This window comes from Perca flavescens, chromosome 1, assembly GCF_004354835.1.
Source record: "Perca flavescens isolate YP-PL-M2 chromosome 1, PFLA_1.0, whole genome shotgun sequence".
Classification (NCBI taxonomy): domain Eukaryota; kingdom Metazoa; phylum Chordata; class Actinopteri; order Perciformes; family Percidae; genus Perca; species Perca flavescens.
This window is the reverse complement of record NC_041331.1, coordinates 9,056,585-9,072,687: the sequence shown is the minus strand read 5'-3', so window position 1 is coordinate 9,072,687 and position 16,103 is coordinate 9,056,585. Positions and strand designations below refer to the sequence as shown.

General features: G+C 40.4%; 1 protein-coding gene across 2 annotated transcripts in view; it reads right to left on the bottom strand.

Moving 5' to 3' along the window:
* lrrk1 (leucine-rich repeat kinase 1) overlaps positions 1–16,103 on the bottom strand; it is a 160,203-nt gene that overhangs the window by 42,468 nt on the left and 101,632 nt on the right. For both annotated transcript variants that reach the window (XM_028602230.1, XM_028602307.1), the window contains exons 27-29: positions 13,488–13,691; positions 13,249–13,388; positions 9,654–9,791 (exon numbers count right to left, since the gene is read on the bottom strand). In XM_028602230.1, the coding sequence (XP_028458031.1) occupies positions 9,654–9,791; positions 13,249–13,388; positions 13,488–13,691 (482 nt within the window). The remainder of the gene's footprint in view (positions 1–9,653; positions 9,792–13,248; positions 13,389–13,487; positions 13,692–16,103) is intronic.

Below are 16,103 nucleotides of genomic sequence, written 5' to 3'. Positions count from 1 at the left end.
GATTGAATGCAATACCGCACCCGCTGCGCCCGATTCTCCGACCAATCTCCCGCTCCATTGTCCCCTCACTCGCGAACAAAACCCCAAGGTACTTGAACTCCTTCACTTGGGGTAAGGACTCATTCCCTACCTGGAGAAGGCATTCCATCGGTTTCCTGCTGAGAACCATGGCCTCCGATTTAGAGGTGCTGATCCTCATCCCAACCGCTTCACACTCGGTTGCGAACCGATCCAGTGAGTGCTGAAGGTCGCAGGCCGATGATGCCATCAGGACCACATCATCTGCAAAGAGCAGCGATGAGATCCCCAGCCCACCAAACTGCAACCCCTCCCCACCCCGACTACGCCTCGATATCCTGTCCATAAATATTACAAACAGGATTGGTGACAAAGCGCAGCCCTGGCGGAGGCCAACCCTCACCTGAAACGAGTCCGACTTACTACCGAGAACCCGGACACAGCTCTCACTTTGGTCATACAGAGATTGGATGGCCCTGAGTAGAGACCCCCCTCACCCCATACTCCCGCAGCACCTCCCACAGTATCTCCCGGGGGCCCCGGTCATACGCCTTCTCCAAATCCACAAAACACATGTAGACCGGTTGGGCATACTCCCAGGCTCCCTCCAGGATCCTTGCGAGAGTGAAGAGCTGGTCCGTTGTTCCACGACCAGGACGGAATCCGCATTGTTCCTCCTCAACCCGAGGTTCGACTATCGGCCGAACCCTCCTTTCCAGCACCTTGGAGTAGACTTTACCAGGGAGGCTGAGAAGTGTGATACCCCTATAATTGGCACACACCCTCTGGTCCCCCTTTTTAAAAAGAGGAACCACCACCCCAGTCTGCCACTCCTTTGGCACCGTCCCAGACTTCCACGCAATGTTGAAGAGGCGTGTCAACCAGGACAGCCCCTCCACACCCAGAGCCTTGAGCATTTCTGGACGGATCTCATCAATCCCCGGGGCTTTGCCACTGTGTAGTTGTTTGACTACATCAGTGACTTCCGTCCAAGATAGTCTCCCCAAAATCCAAACAATTTTAATAAATAGAGATTTGAACCTTATTGAAATTTGTTTTGTGTAAATTGTTAATAATTGAGCAATGGGAAAATAATCACCAATTTAAAAATTAATCGTTAGATTAATTGAAAAATGAATCATTAGATTAGTCAACTAATTGAAAAAAATAATCGCTAGATTAATCTTTTAAAAAATAATCGTTTTGGACAGCCCTAATATATACTGTATATATTTACCTAATAGACACAAATTTCTAGACCACACTCTTCATTCATTCATTACATTCAAACTACAATCAACAATCCATGTTTTGGATTCCTAATCTTGTCACTCAGTATTGTTGATATTATCCAAGCCTATAAACAAATGGCTTGTAGCTGCTTTTTAGTAGCGTTACTGTATAATGTCAAGATCCAACTGACAAACACGGACACATGTTCCAATTCTTGCCAAGATACTTAACAGCTGGCAAACACGTTAACAGCCATGAAGCTGTTTTACATTTATTTTCCTGTTACACTTTCTTTTTCCACTTGCTTCATCATTTATTCTCTCTCCGGCATTGTCTGCATCCTATTAGAATAGTTAGATCTCATCAAAAAGTTCAATTAACTTCCAGGAGAGGAGGAAAGGTGTATGATTGGCTGAAGTCAGCAGATTCTGTGGGAGAGGGGCTGATGAATAGAGGTGGAGGCTTACAGATATTTTTCTGTAAGCCTCGGCCAGCCATATAGACCAAGGAGGAGCCTCGGCCAGCCATATAGACCAAAACCCTGCTGTGGTCTGCACACAATCTCTTCTCCCACCTTCCATCAGGGAGAGGTGTGCAGAGCATCCCAACGTGCACATCACGTTTCAGGAATAGTTTTTACCCCCAGGTAATAAGGCTACTGAATGATAGTACAACAGGAAAGAATGCTGAGGTCTGAGGTTACTATTTTTACTGTGCTTGGATGTTTTTATAATTGTTACTTATTGACTAGAGATGCACCAATTACAATTTTCTAGGCCGATTCCGATTTCCAAATTTTCATTTAGTTTGACCAGCCGATACCGATTTCATTTTTTTCTAAACACTTTACAAGCACATACAAATATTTATTTTCTATCTTTTCTTTAATAGAAAATTTTACATTTTGCATAGAACATAGAACATTTTTTGAACAGATAAATCGATCGCTATAAAATAGAACTATAAATTACTCCTGGTCAGTGATGCCAGTAACGCGTTACTTAGTAATGCGTTACTCTAATCTGACCACTTTTTTCAGTAACGAGTAATCTAACGCGTTACTATTTCCAAACCAGTAATCAGATTAAAGTTACTTATCCAAGTCACTGTGCGTTACTATTTTTGTCATTTTCCTTAGTAAAAATATATATTTTTGCTTTCTTCTTGCGTCTTGGGGAGTGAAGTCACGTATGCGACAAGTCACGTTTTCAGCATGTGGACAGTGACATAAACATAAACAACAATGGAGGGAGGAGAGAGATGCGCGTTTTCTAGCTGGAAATACAGTCACTATTTTGAGTTTGTGTCAGCTGAAGACGGCAATATTAAGGTTCGTTGTACACTCTGCTGATGGCGACAAAATGCTATCTAGCTACAAAAACACTACGTCAAATTTGAAGAAACATTTGGAGTCGCAGCACTGCAGTCAAACTTACAGAGCAAGTCCCAGCAGGTGGTGCAAAGCAGAGAGCAGGAGGTCCCCCACCACCCAAACAACAAAAGCTGGACTTCGGTGCAAAACCAGTAAGTGGGGGAGAGTTGAAGGAGTTGGTCGGGCAGTATGTTGTAGAGGAAATGCTGCCCTTAAACACGGTTGACTAGCTCTCTTTCATGCCATAATAAAGCTGATCCCTACTACTGGCAATGCCGAGCTGCCTCACAGTAAACCGGTTGTCATTTTTATGTTGAGGCTGTGGAGGTGTTGTCGGCAGTTGCGGAATGTAACTAATGAAGTAACTTGTAATCTAACTTCATTACTTTTAAAATCAAGTAATCTGTAAAGTAACTAAATTACTTTTAAAATCAAGTAATCTGTAAAGTAACTAAGTTACTTTTTCTAAGTAACTGTGGCAACACTGCTCCTGGTGTGGGAAATTAACACACATTTAAAGTGCAATGTTTTGGAAGAACCATTTCCTTCTTTTCACATCCAATATCCAACTAAAAAAATTTGATATATTTACTAAACTAAACTTCTGTATGTATGAAAACAGGGAAAACAGGTAATGGAAATACAATCATATATAAATAATAAATAAAAATGAAATAAATATAGCCTTAATGCAGTATAAAGATATTCCTCAAAACACACACATGCATACCCACTAACCTGGAATGCGTTTTAAACAGTAAAGTTCTTTTAAGACAGCGTCTCCTACAGTGGTCAGCGGGGTGTCAGAGGCAGAGGGACCACAGCGTTTGCTAACTTTAGCTTCTTGTCTCATCTGAGGTCTGATAAACAGTAAATTCATCGAAGTCATTTTCCAATAAACTGTAGCTGTAATATTTCACCGACCTGCGTGAGTGCGGATTTTATGTTCCAGTTTTTCAGCCTCAGAGGGGAGAGAGGGAGCGGCTGACCGTTCGCCAGAGTTCAGTAGAACAGACGGCTCTGCAGAGCAGTGTATAATTACGACTTTATGACATTTCATAAACAGCTGATTGAGCAGCAGTGCGCCGATGCTACATGCATATGCACGTGTGGTGCTGATGTTGCGCAATGTTAATCACGCGGCGCCCGAATGAATTTGACCAGCATAAAATCGGCATATGTCAGACTGACCGGCAGGTCGCCGGTCATGGCTGATGACGTGAAAATCGGCCAAATCCGGTCACCGGACGGTCAATCGGTGCATCTCTATTATTGACTAGTGCTGAGAGAGCGCCAAGGCACATTGTATTCCATTGCTGTGGTACTCTGTACTAATATGCATATGACAATAAACTTGAACTGAACTGAAGTTAGCACTAGAGATGTAACAATTGCAAATGTAGCCGTACAATTAATTGTCTCAGAAATAATTGCAGATTAAAAAAAAAAAGAGTTTTGAACGAATTCCAGGATACATCTTTTGTTATATCACTGTTATGTGACCCAGATAATGTTATTAGTGGGAATGCTGATTCAGCAACATTCCAACTATTGTTATTAGTGGGAATGCTGATTCAGCATCATTCCAACTAATGTTATTCTTTTCGGCCATTTTTATTATTCCGTACGTTTTTTGGCTCTCTGTAACTTCTGCATACTTTCAGCTATTAAAACCATTGAACGTTTAAAATGTTCAGCTCTTTCAGCTAATGATGGGACTTCTTCAACTTTTTTTCTATTATTTATACTTTTTAAAATATTAAGCTTTTTAACACTTTTTTTAACATTGAAGTCAATGAGAGCATGCTTCAAATCCTCTTCTGCTTGAAAATGTATCTCCTCCTACATTCTTTCACCTACAGACGTGACTCAAACTTTAAATTGTTCACAAAATATTCAGGTATTCGGGGTGTGCTCAGTGTTTTGATGTCTTTTACAGTTTTTGTGAAAAAGCTGTTAAAGTTTAGTGATCATTTCAGGATTTTTCTGTGTTTTTGGCTACTTAGAGTGATGATGTCATCAATTAGAGTGTGAAGCTTTGAAAAAATTATCTTAGTTACTTCTCTATAAATTGCTCTCACACCCACAATTTTTACTTGTCATGCACTAGTTATGCGATGCGTCTTATACTTTTGGCTCGGCGAGCTTCCAAATGACAATAGTTCCAAATCTTCCTCCATTTGCTGCCCTGTTAAAAATCCTCCACATTTCTGAGTGAAATGCAGAGCGAACCACTTTTTTTAAATCGCTGATATGCCAACATTTTTAAGTTTATCCACATAAATATTATATCAATACGTTCACAAAGGCATTGTGGTGGTCACAATTACGTTATTTGACTGATACCCCTTATCGTTTTTGCAGTGTGATCATTTATTTGAGAGCTCGCTCTGTGTCTCTGAATAGCTGCAGTGTGCCACAGGTGACACATTAAGTGCAGGTGCTCTGGTGATTACACATCAAAGAGATCTCATCACAGACATCAAAGGGTGTTTACAAACATGGTCACATTTCATTAGTAGCCATGACAACCCTTTCACAGACAGTCAATTTGAATACTACAGGCATTAATATGAACAGTCTATATCCTTTGCGTTCCACTTCTGTCTGTCTGTCTGTCTGTCTGTCTGTCTCCCTCCTTATCTTTCTGTCTCCTTCCCTCCCTCTGCCTTTGTCTACCTCCTCCTCCCTCCCTCTCTGTCTCTCACTGTAGCCCTCCTTACTTCTGTCTCTGTCTCCCTCCCTCTGTCTGTCTGTCTCCCTTCCTCCTTCTCTGTCTCCCTTCCTCCTTCCCTCCCTCGTTCTGTCTCCATCCCTCCCTCCCTCCCTCCCTCTATCTATCCCTCCCTCCTTCTTTCTCTTTTCTGTCTCCCTCCCTCCTTCTCTGTCCACCTCCCTCCTTCTCTGTCTTCCTCCCTCCTTCTCTGACTCTGTCCCCCTTTCTCTGTCTCCCTCCCTCTCTGTCTGTCTGTCTGTCTGTCTCCCTCCCTCCTTCTCACTCTCTCTCTCTCTATCACTCCTCTCTCTCTCCCTCCCTCCCTCCTTCTGTCTCTCTCTATCTCCCTCCCTCCCTCCAGGGTCATTTGTGATTTCATCCATGTATATAGCCCGTTTCTTTTCAGGCAATATATTCACCTCTCAGCTCTTTAGGGTCATGCTTGTTTGTTCTACGCAATGAATATGGCTGATAATAATACAAAGTATTTAAACTTTCAGCCTTTTTAGTCAATTTATTTGAACTTCCAATTTTGACAGTATTACATTTTAGCTTCCAGCTTTTATTATTTTCCACTGTTAGCTTATTAAGGTAATGCAGTTCAGCTTCCAACTGACACTTTTACATTTCAAATTCCAAGTTTTTCAGTAGTGCAGTGCAATCCATTTGAGATTTTTTAAACATTTTTTTCATTTCTGCATTTTAATACATGTTTCTCATAGCATTTTTACAAGTCTTCTATACTTAATAAATAAATTCAGAACTCAATGTTCTACATCGTTTGGCATCGTTGAACTTTTAAAGCCAACAATTCAGTTTAGCGGCAGCTTTTAACTTTTTAATGAAATTCATACTTATTAAAACGATTTCCACTTTTTCAACTATTCTCACTACTTCACCTTCTTCTTCCATTTTAGCTTTTAGCAATTCAGCTATTCAGCATTCCCACGCATTTTCTGCAGGAAATGCATTTTCTAGTTACACCAGAGATGGCAAAACTACTCACTTCTCGTACTCAAGTAGAAGTACAGATACTTGTGTTAAAAAATACTCTGGTAAAAGTAGAAGTACTGATTTAATTTCTTTACTCAAGTAAAAGTAACAAAGTACAGGCTTGGAAATTTACTTAAAGTATAAAAGTAAAAGTAGCCTTACGAATGATTATGCAAAGCTACCTGGACCACACAAATGTTACTAGAGTGCAAGCTGAGAAACTTCAGTAGACATGGAAAAAAGGCTCTTTATATGCCATTGCCTGAATTTTAAATGGATGTCAGTCAATAGGCCTAAAACATCACATATATGATTAATGTGACAGAGACTGGGACTCCAGGTTAATAAGATTCTGACTGAGTAGCAAGATATGAATTCAATTGTGATTCTGTGAGAATTTGCGGATCCAGTTTCTCTTTTTTAATGTTCCCCTTAACATTTAAAGGAATGTACATGTATGTGTGTGTGCTCAGATATGGCTTCTTGAAAGAAAATAAAGGATTAAATATGAATTACTAAACAGACATTAATTAAGAAGTTCCCCATACTTTAAGAGCTACACAGCACATTCGCCAGGAATCATTCTTGATGCCTAAACATCTCTCTCAGATAAGGCCAAGGATGATTGGAAATGTCTTGCTGCTTGTCTGCTGAATCTCTGGGATCTGTCATGTGATTTGCCGCAAATGAGTGCCGTCGAGTCGTCTTGTAGTGGTGCGTCAAGTATATTCCCATCCAATTAGATTGAATTTGGTATTGATGACGAAAAATAATAACGGTAACTCCAGTGAAATTATTTGAAACTTGTTAATGAGGACTAGATTAGGAATGTATTTAAAGATGACCATTCTTGTTTCCAACTTGTGTTAAAACACGGACGGAGACATGACCATTCTTGTTTCCAACTTGTGTTAAAACACGGACGGAGACAACTTCTCTCTTTAGATGCTTTATTAAGATCAAGCAACATGCAATCTAGCTAACAGGTGAACACAAACAAATCACTAACTTACTTTACATTTGCAAGAACTATAGACCAATACAACGACAGGCTTACATTAACTGACAACATAAATTATACGACTTACAGTTCTCAAGGACGCACACACACGATCTAACTGATTATCCTCCAGACAGCATATAGTGTCTTTTTCTTTTCTCTCATTTGTTTCTCCGTGTGGCACGCAGGCCCGCTCGCGGTGTGATGCGTGTGTCCACGCTATTTTCCGACATGCACTCACAATCACTCCTGATAGACAACCTTTTGTACAAAACTAAAGTAACGAGCCAATTTTCTAAAATGTAAGGAGTAGAAACTACCGATATTCGTGTTAAAATGTAAGGAGTAAAAGTAAAAAGTTGCCACAAAAATAAATAGTAAAATAAAGTAAAAATATCTGAAAAATCTACTTGAGTACAGTAACAAAGTATTTGTACTTCGTTACTTCCCATCTCTGAGTTACACAAATACAGTCTATGAAGTAAAGAACGCCCCTTTATTATTATACAATTCTGTTTAACTGTATCCACCCTTGTCATTTTTGTTGGTATGAACGTGTATAGGCTCAAGTGACGACAACTAGTATAGCTTTAACTCAACAGTCCGGCCTATAATTACTTATATAATTACAATTTGGATATCTAAACAAAATCAACAATTACTTTCAACAGCCAAACCCCTTAAGACCTTAGCTAATGTTAGCAATTAACTGCGGTTAAACAAAGAAAAATAATAATTATGATTTTGAAAAATAATTGACTATTAGACAATTATGTAATAATTGTTACAGGCCTAGTCAGCACAGAAAACACATGCTGGCTGAATTCAAAATATATTGACTAAAATTGACGTCAACCCTGGACAGTGGAGAAGCTGCTAATGCTAATGCAGTCAGAGAATAAGTCCGGTCTTAGAGACAATTACTTTATCTTAATTTTACTCAAAGGCAGTTATATAAAATCCAAGTTTTACCGTTTAGTTGTAAAAAGGGGGTCTTTAACTTTAATATGACAAATAGTTTATCACATTACATAATCAGGAAATCCTGTTTACACTGCCTTTCCCATGGACATGTGACACAGAGAAGGTCATGATATGTGGGCTCCCAAATATTTAGGCAAAATTCATCAACAAAAAATGTAAATACTGGGTTACGGTACCTTTTTAATTTTCATCATTAAAACCAGTTAGTAACAATATGTGCAGGCTGGATGGGAATGAACCCCTTATGTGCGTAATATGTAACCAGAAGCCAAGTACACGCTTTGTTAATTTGGCGAGCCACATTAGCCACTGTTGGCCAGCTCTGAGTGGGAGATCCCGAGGCGTTCCCAGGCCATGGTGGAGATATACAGTAATCCCTCCACCTAGTCTTGGGTCTTCCCCGAGGCCTCCTCCCAGCTGGACGTGCCTGGAACATCTCCCTAGTGAGGCACCCAGGGTGCATCCTTACTAGATGCTAAACCACCTCAACTGGCTCCTTTTGACGCAAAGGAGCAGTAGCTAACAGATTAGCATGAAAAAAAAACACAGAATTTCACGCGCGTTATTTGCCGACGTTTAACACCTTGTGACTAAACAAAGGGCGCCAATGTGAGTGTGCACACCGACGCAAAAAACGGCACGCGTAAAAGCGTCATTTAAAAAAAAAAAACGCCTCGGGTTTGTTTTATTGGTTTGACGCGCCGCGTCAAAAACTATCCAACCAATGAGATTGCCGCTTTTGCTCACGTGTCTGAACCTTCTGAAGTTACAGTAAAACACAACTTGGGGGCGCTCAAACACAAAACGGTCTTGCCAAGCACACATACGTAATGGCGAAGAACACTGCCGGGAAGAAATAAGACGAGGAAGATGCAAGGCAAGATTAACGTAGAGCGCTGGTCTCGTTGGTGTCGGACTAATACATCCATGGTGTCGGAACATAAAGCACTTTATGACAAATGCGACAGCGACTACAAAAATCTTGACAAAATAGAACTGCTATGGAGTGGTATTGCAGAGCAAATGGGCCTCGATGGTGAGTTTCATTTCACTTAATTGTACATAGGCTTGTAACTTTTTCCCACAAACGTTTGACAATCGCCACCTTGTGTACCGGGGTATTTCTCTTTTACATTAAGCGGCATCTAATGTCAGGGAATGAATTTGCATGTTCACTCGGCTTATCGTCAGCAAAAATCGCTTGGGTGTGAACACAAAAAATGCGTTGAAAAACGCTGGGGAATAACGCGCGCCGATATTCGTCCCGGTGTGTACGGCCTATTATACTAATCATATCACACATCACTTAATGTGGGTTAAGAAGAGGTGATCGGTACCTTCTCATCATAAACGATGCCTGGTTGGATCTCAGGAGCCTGGTAACCTGGTGTGCCCTCGACCCCCAACGCTCCCTCATGGAAAGTTTGTCGAGAAATGCCATAGTCAGACAGTTTAATGTTAACTGGATCCTGCACCTGGAAGAATATACATGAATTAGTGAACAAGTTAGATGATAGAAATGGCAAGCCTGTCTGCATCCTTAGAAAATATAGTTTGTTGATAAGATTCAAGTCTATTGATAGTATTTTTAATGCCTGTCTGTCCTGATAAAGTTCAGTGGTCTGTGAAAACAGCAGGGACAACAAATGAAACAGGAAATCAGGACTCTATTGTTCTACTACTGAAGTCCGATATGTTGATATGTTATATTATGAATACATTAGAATATTGTCAATGAACCCAAATCAAAAATTTATATAACATAACTTTTTTATGGTAATCCATAATCCGCAACTAACGATTATTTTATTTGTCGATTAATCTGTTAATTATTTTCTCGATAAATCGATTAGTTGCCTGGTCTATAAAATGTCAGAAAATTGTGAAAAATGTGGATCAGTGTTTCCCAAAGCCCAATATTTTGTCCACAGCTCAAAGATATTCAGTTTACGGTCACAGAGGAGAGAACAAACTAGAAAATATTCATTTAACAAGCTGACATCAGACAATATTTAAGTTTTTTTATATACAGTTGTGTTAAAAATAATAGCAGTGCGTTTAAAAAAGTGAATAATACTCAAAATCCTTAGAATAGCTTTTTAATTCCATAATATCAATGCATTGGGAACACTGCACATTCAATTCCAAATCAAAACATGACCAAAATTGATCAAGTTTGTGTTATACCTTTACAGAATGTGAAGAAAAAGGAATATTAGGCTGTTCAAAAAAATAGCAGTATTTGCATTTTTCTTTACAAACTCAAACATTTACTGTATGAACTGAAAAATGTCTCAAGGGTTTGCTTTACTTTGAATCACTGCACTAATATTTAGTTGCATAACCATTATTTCTGAGAACTGCTTCACATCTGTGTTGCATAGAGTCGACCAACCTCTGGCACCTGTGAACAGGTATTCCAGCCCAGGACGATTGCACTACATTCCACAATTCCTTTGCATTACTGGGTTTTGCCTCAGAAACAGCATTTTTGATGTCACCTATGGGACTGATGTCTGGGGATTGGGTTGGCCACTCCATAACATCAATCTTGTTCATCTGGAACCAAGACTTTGCTCGCCTACTGGTGTGTTTTGGGTCATTGTCTTGTTGAAAGACCCATTTCAAAGGCATTTCCTAAGGCAACATGACCTCTTCAAGTATTCTGATGTATTGAAACTGATCCATGATCCCTGGTATGCGATAAATAGGCCAAACACCACAGTATGAGAAACATCCCCATAACATGATTTTTGCACCACCATGCTTTACTGTCTTCACAGTACTCTGGCTTGAATTTTAGCATGGGGGTCGTCGGACAAACTGTACCCCTAGACCCAAAAAGAACAATTTTGCTCTCATCAGTCCACAGAATTCTCCTCAATGTCAATGTGTCCTTTGGCAAATTTCAACCTATTCAGTAATTGTCTTTTTTCAGCAATGGGACTTTGCTGGGGCTTCTAGCTGATAGCTTTGCTTCACATAGCCTTCTTCTGATCGTAACAGTACTCACAGGTAACTTTAAGTCTTTAAGCTGATCATTGGTTGAACCTTTGCCATTTTGGCTATTCTTCGATCCATTCGAATGGTAGTTGACTGTTTTTTCCCACGTTGTTCAGGCTTTGGATGCCATTTCAAGGCATTTGAAATCATTTTAGCTGAGCAGCCTATAGTTTTTTGCACTTCTTTATATGTTTTCCCCTCTAAAATCAACTTTTTAATCAAAGTCTGCTGTTCCTCAGAGCAATGACTGGAACGACCCATTTTGCTAAGTATTTCAGTGTGAAAAGCACTATAACCAGCATGCACAAGATTTGATTCCTTCCTTCCTTAAATATGGGCCATAATTGACGCCTGTGAAGAAGGAAGTCTCTGCTGAGTTCAATGATACCTCACACAAGGGTCTACATCAAACGGGTCATTAGTTATAAAAGGGGGCATGGCCAAAGGTTAGGGAGCGGGTCAAACCATCACCAATGAAGAAGGACCTCTCTGCTGAGTTCAATGATACCTCACACAAGACTCTACCCTAGATGGGTTAGCATTTATGAAAGATTAAGTGGGCGTGGTTAAATTATAGGGGGCGGCTCAGTATCACATGTAGACCACACATTATAAGTTTCATGTAAATCGGATGATGTTTGTCATATAAGGCGCATTTCCTGTTGCCAGCAGGGGGCGCTATGACCAAAAGTCAATTTTGGCCTGTAGGTGTCCTCAGGCCTGGACCCTTGTCAATCGTGAGAAATTTCAGGCAGATACGACAACGTACACTCAAGTTACAACAACTTCTTTGTTCATCACTAAACATTCAAAATGGCCGCCACGCCCACTCCGTCTGACGAAAAGTTTTTCTTTTAATAACTTTTAATCTTTAAGGTGTTGAGATGGTACAGACCAAGTTTGAAGTCCATCTGATGAAATCTGTAGAAGGAGTCCGTTAAAGTATGACGTGGAAATGGCCAAAATTTCAAACTTTGAAATCAAAATGGCGGACTTCCTGTTGGGTTTAGGGTATGGCTCCCATGACGTTTTTTGTACAGTTGGACAATGTACACTCAAGTTACACCCACTTCCTGTTTTGGCGGCGAAACGCACAAAATGGCCGCCCCGCCACGGCCAAGCCCTATGACAAAGTTTTTATTTTAACAACTTTTCATCTTTAATGTCTTAAAGATGGCACAGACCAAATTTAAAGTTGATCGGATGAAATCTCTAGGAGGAGTTTGTTAAAGTATGACGTGGAAATGGCCAAAATTGCACTAATTTCGAACTTTGAAATCAAAATGGCAGACTTCCTGTTGGGTTTAGGGTATGGCTCCCATGACGTTTTTTGTACATCTTGACATGTTACATATGTGTACCAACTTTCGTGAGTCTTCGTTAAACAAACCGCAGGGGCTCAATTTTTTTAACTTAGTAGGGGACGCTAGCGAGCCATTTTTGTGCGCCTATTCCCAAAACCCTTAAAATACGTAAATTTTCACCAGACTTGATGCGACCGCCAATTTTGGTGAGTTTTTGAATATGTTAAGCCCCTCAAAAAGCCAATTCATTTGGTGTAATAATAATTCCTTCAGTTTTCGCTGTTGGTGCTCGGGCCCTAATAATTCCTTCAGTTTCAATTGGGCCTTCACCGCTGTCGGCGCTCGGGCCTTAATTACACAGAATGAGCAGCATGCATGTCATGACTGTTGGGTCTGTTGGTTTTCTATGACTCTACAACACTTACTAGTAAATTATTTGCCATGTAGAAATATCACTTCTACCAAAAAATTGGATTCATGAGTTTAGTGATGTTGGACTGCTATTATTTTGAACAAAACTGTAAAATGACTCAAACCAATTATCAAAATAGTTGGTAACTAATTCAATAGTTGACACCTAATCAATTATCCGATTAATCTTTGCAGCTCTAACCCATATACAGACCTCCAGAGACCACACCAGGATGTTGTCAGATTTGAGGTCACAGAAGATGATGCTCTTCCGGTGAAGGTAAGCCAGTCCTGCAGCAATCTGATAGGCTACTTTGAAAGTAAGCATGTGACCAAGGGGGATGTACCCGGAGCCTACAATGAGAAAACATAACCTCAGTTCACCTAACACAGAAACGGGCTTTCAGACAAACGTCAGGTGGGAAATGACATGATGCAGATATCTGTACGTGCCTGTGCCTTTGTGCTTCTCCTCCAGCACGGAGTTGAGGCTGCCCAGGGGGGCTAACTGCAGGGCGAAGCAGAGTGGATGGATGCTGATGCCCACCAGAGAGACGATGCAGGGATGCTGCAGAGAGTGCAACATACTGGCCTCTTGGCGAAATTCAGAGAATCTGCGACAGGCATCTGCGGACTGCAGATGTTTCACCATGGTGTCTGGGGCAAGAAAGAATGGAATGAAAGGGAATTGAAAAAAGGGATACTTTCAAATTAAATACAGAAAGACCAGATTTATGCCTGGATGAATTCTCCAGGATCTCAATTTTTCACGAACCTTATACTTCAAATTTCAGCTGTAATAGGTCTACATACTTTACTGCATCTGTGTCCTCCTTTTGCTATCTATTATGTAAATGTAAATGGACTGTATTTATATAGCACTATTCTAGTCTTAATGACAACTCAAAGCACTTTAACATAGTACAGGAACCATTCAGCATTCACACACATTCATACACTGTGGCCAAGGCTGCCATACATGGTGCCACCTGCTCATCAGATAAATATTCACACACATTTACACTCGGGAGCAATTCGGGGGTTCAGTGTCTTGCCAAAGGACACTTCGACATGGAATTGCAGGGCCAGGGATCGGTAGGCGACCGCTCTATCACCTGAGCCAAAATGGTGGTCCATGTGTCGCTTTGTTAATATGAGGTGGTATACACCCAATGTTTCCAGGTTTTTATTGAAATTCATGCAGTTCAATGTCTTATTGTACTCTGAAATGAAAGAGTAGAACAAATGAACAATTTAAGTTAAAAAAGAAATAATGGAATCAATTTATAAACCAAAATGTATTCTAAATTTTTGACTCATCAAAGTAGCCCCCTTTGGCAGATATAACAGCTGAACACACTCGTGGCATTCTTTCTACAACTTTTCTGTCCAGTTCATCCCAAACCAGCTCAGTGGGGTTTAAGTCTGGTGACTGTGCTGGCCACTCCCTGTTTTTAAGCTTACTATCTTGTTCTTTTTTCCAAAGGTAGTTAAGCCATAGCTTGGACTTATGTTTTGGGTCATTATCTTGCTGTGGGATGAACCCCTGACCAATTAGGCGCTTACCAGAGGGTACTGCATGGCACTGCAAAATGCTGTGGTAGCCGTTTTGGTTCAGGGTGCCTTTCACAGTGTATAAATCACCGACCCTGGATCCAGCAAAAGAGCCCCAGACCATCTTGCTTCCTCCTCCATGTTTGACAGTTGATGTCACACACTGAGGAACCATCCTTTTGCCTACTCGACGGCATACTAAAGTCCTGTGTGATGAACCGAAGATTTCAAATTTTGATTCATCAGTCCGTAGCACCTTCTTCCAGTTTTCAGTAGTCCATTGACGATGTTTCTTGGCCCACGCAGGCCTTTTTTTCTTATTCTGATGTCTTAGCAATGGCTTTCTTGCTGCAACTCGACCTATCAAACCTGCAGCTTGAAGTCTTCTATTTACAGTTGAAACTGAGACTTGCTTATTACTACCACTATTAAGCTGTGCTTGAAGCTGTTGTCCTGTGAGCCGCCTATCACGCAAGCTGTTGACTCTCAGAAACTTGTCTTCTGATTGTGTTGTGGCTTTGGGTCTGCCAGAACTCTTCCTGTCAGAGTTTCCCACAGTTTCTAAGTGCCTTTTGATGGTGAAGAACACTGTACTCACTGACACCTTGACTTTCTTCGCAATTTCTCTGTAGGAAAGACCAACATTCTTAAGTGTTATGATGGTCTGTCTCTCTTCCATTGTTAATTGCTTTTTCCCCGCCATTTTTATAGCAACACACTACTATCTGCAGTACAATACTGTTCAAATAATGCTCACGAGGGTATGGTACCACAGTGTGTTCCAACAATACTTTTATACAAACAGATGGGGTTGTAAGTAATCCAGACAAGTTGGAACACCTGTGGGAATTGGTAGCACCAACTTTCAAAGCTTGATCAACCTCCATTGCTGCAGAACAGCTTTACATTGTTTACCCATTTCTTGTTCCCTGAAAAATACTGAAATGTACATTATTTTTCAGTTTTGGGTAACCTTACTTTTTTTTTTAACCTCAGGCAGTTCACCACTTACCTTTGTACCATTTCAAGCTATTCATTGGACTTGAACTGCTAAAATTTAAATAACAAACTAAAAAAATTGGGGTGTTCTAAAACTTTTGACATTGTATGTGTGACAGAATAATCTTTACAATTGTTAGCATTTTTGGAACTTTCATCCACATCTCTTTGTCTTTGCATGATTCTATTCAAGTCCATGTGAAGAGTCAAGTGTTACCATCCCTGCATATACCACCACCTATTAACATGGGACTGATGTTCCACACTTAGGTCATGCAATGAAGTTTGAGATAGTAAAATTAGCTGATAAAGACCATGATATGGCCAAATTTAAACTTGATGCCACTCTTACCCCCTTTTCCATCAAATCAGCTGTGCTTCTTGAACTTCAGGATTCTTGGAACCTTTGTGCTGTCTTACACTACATTTAGGTTTAAAAACGAATATCTTGCTACGTTTACACCTCTCGAAACACTTCTGACCCTGTTTTGTTTTGGAATCCGTGAGGTTGTGTTG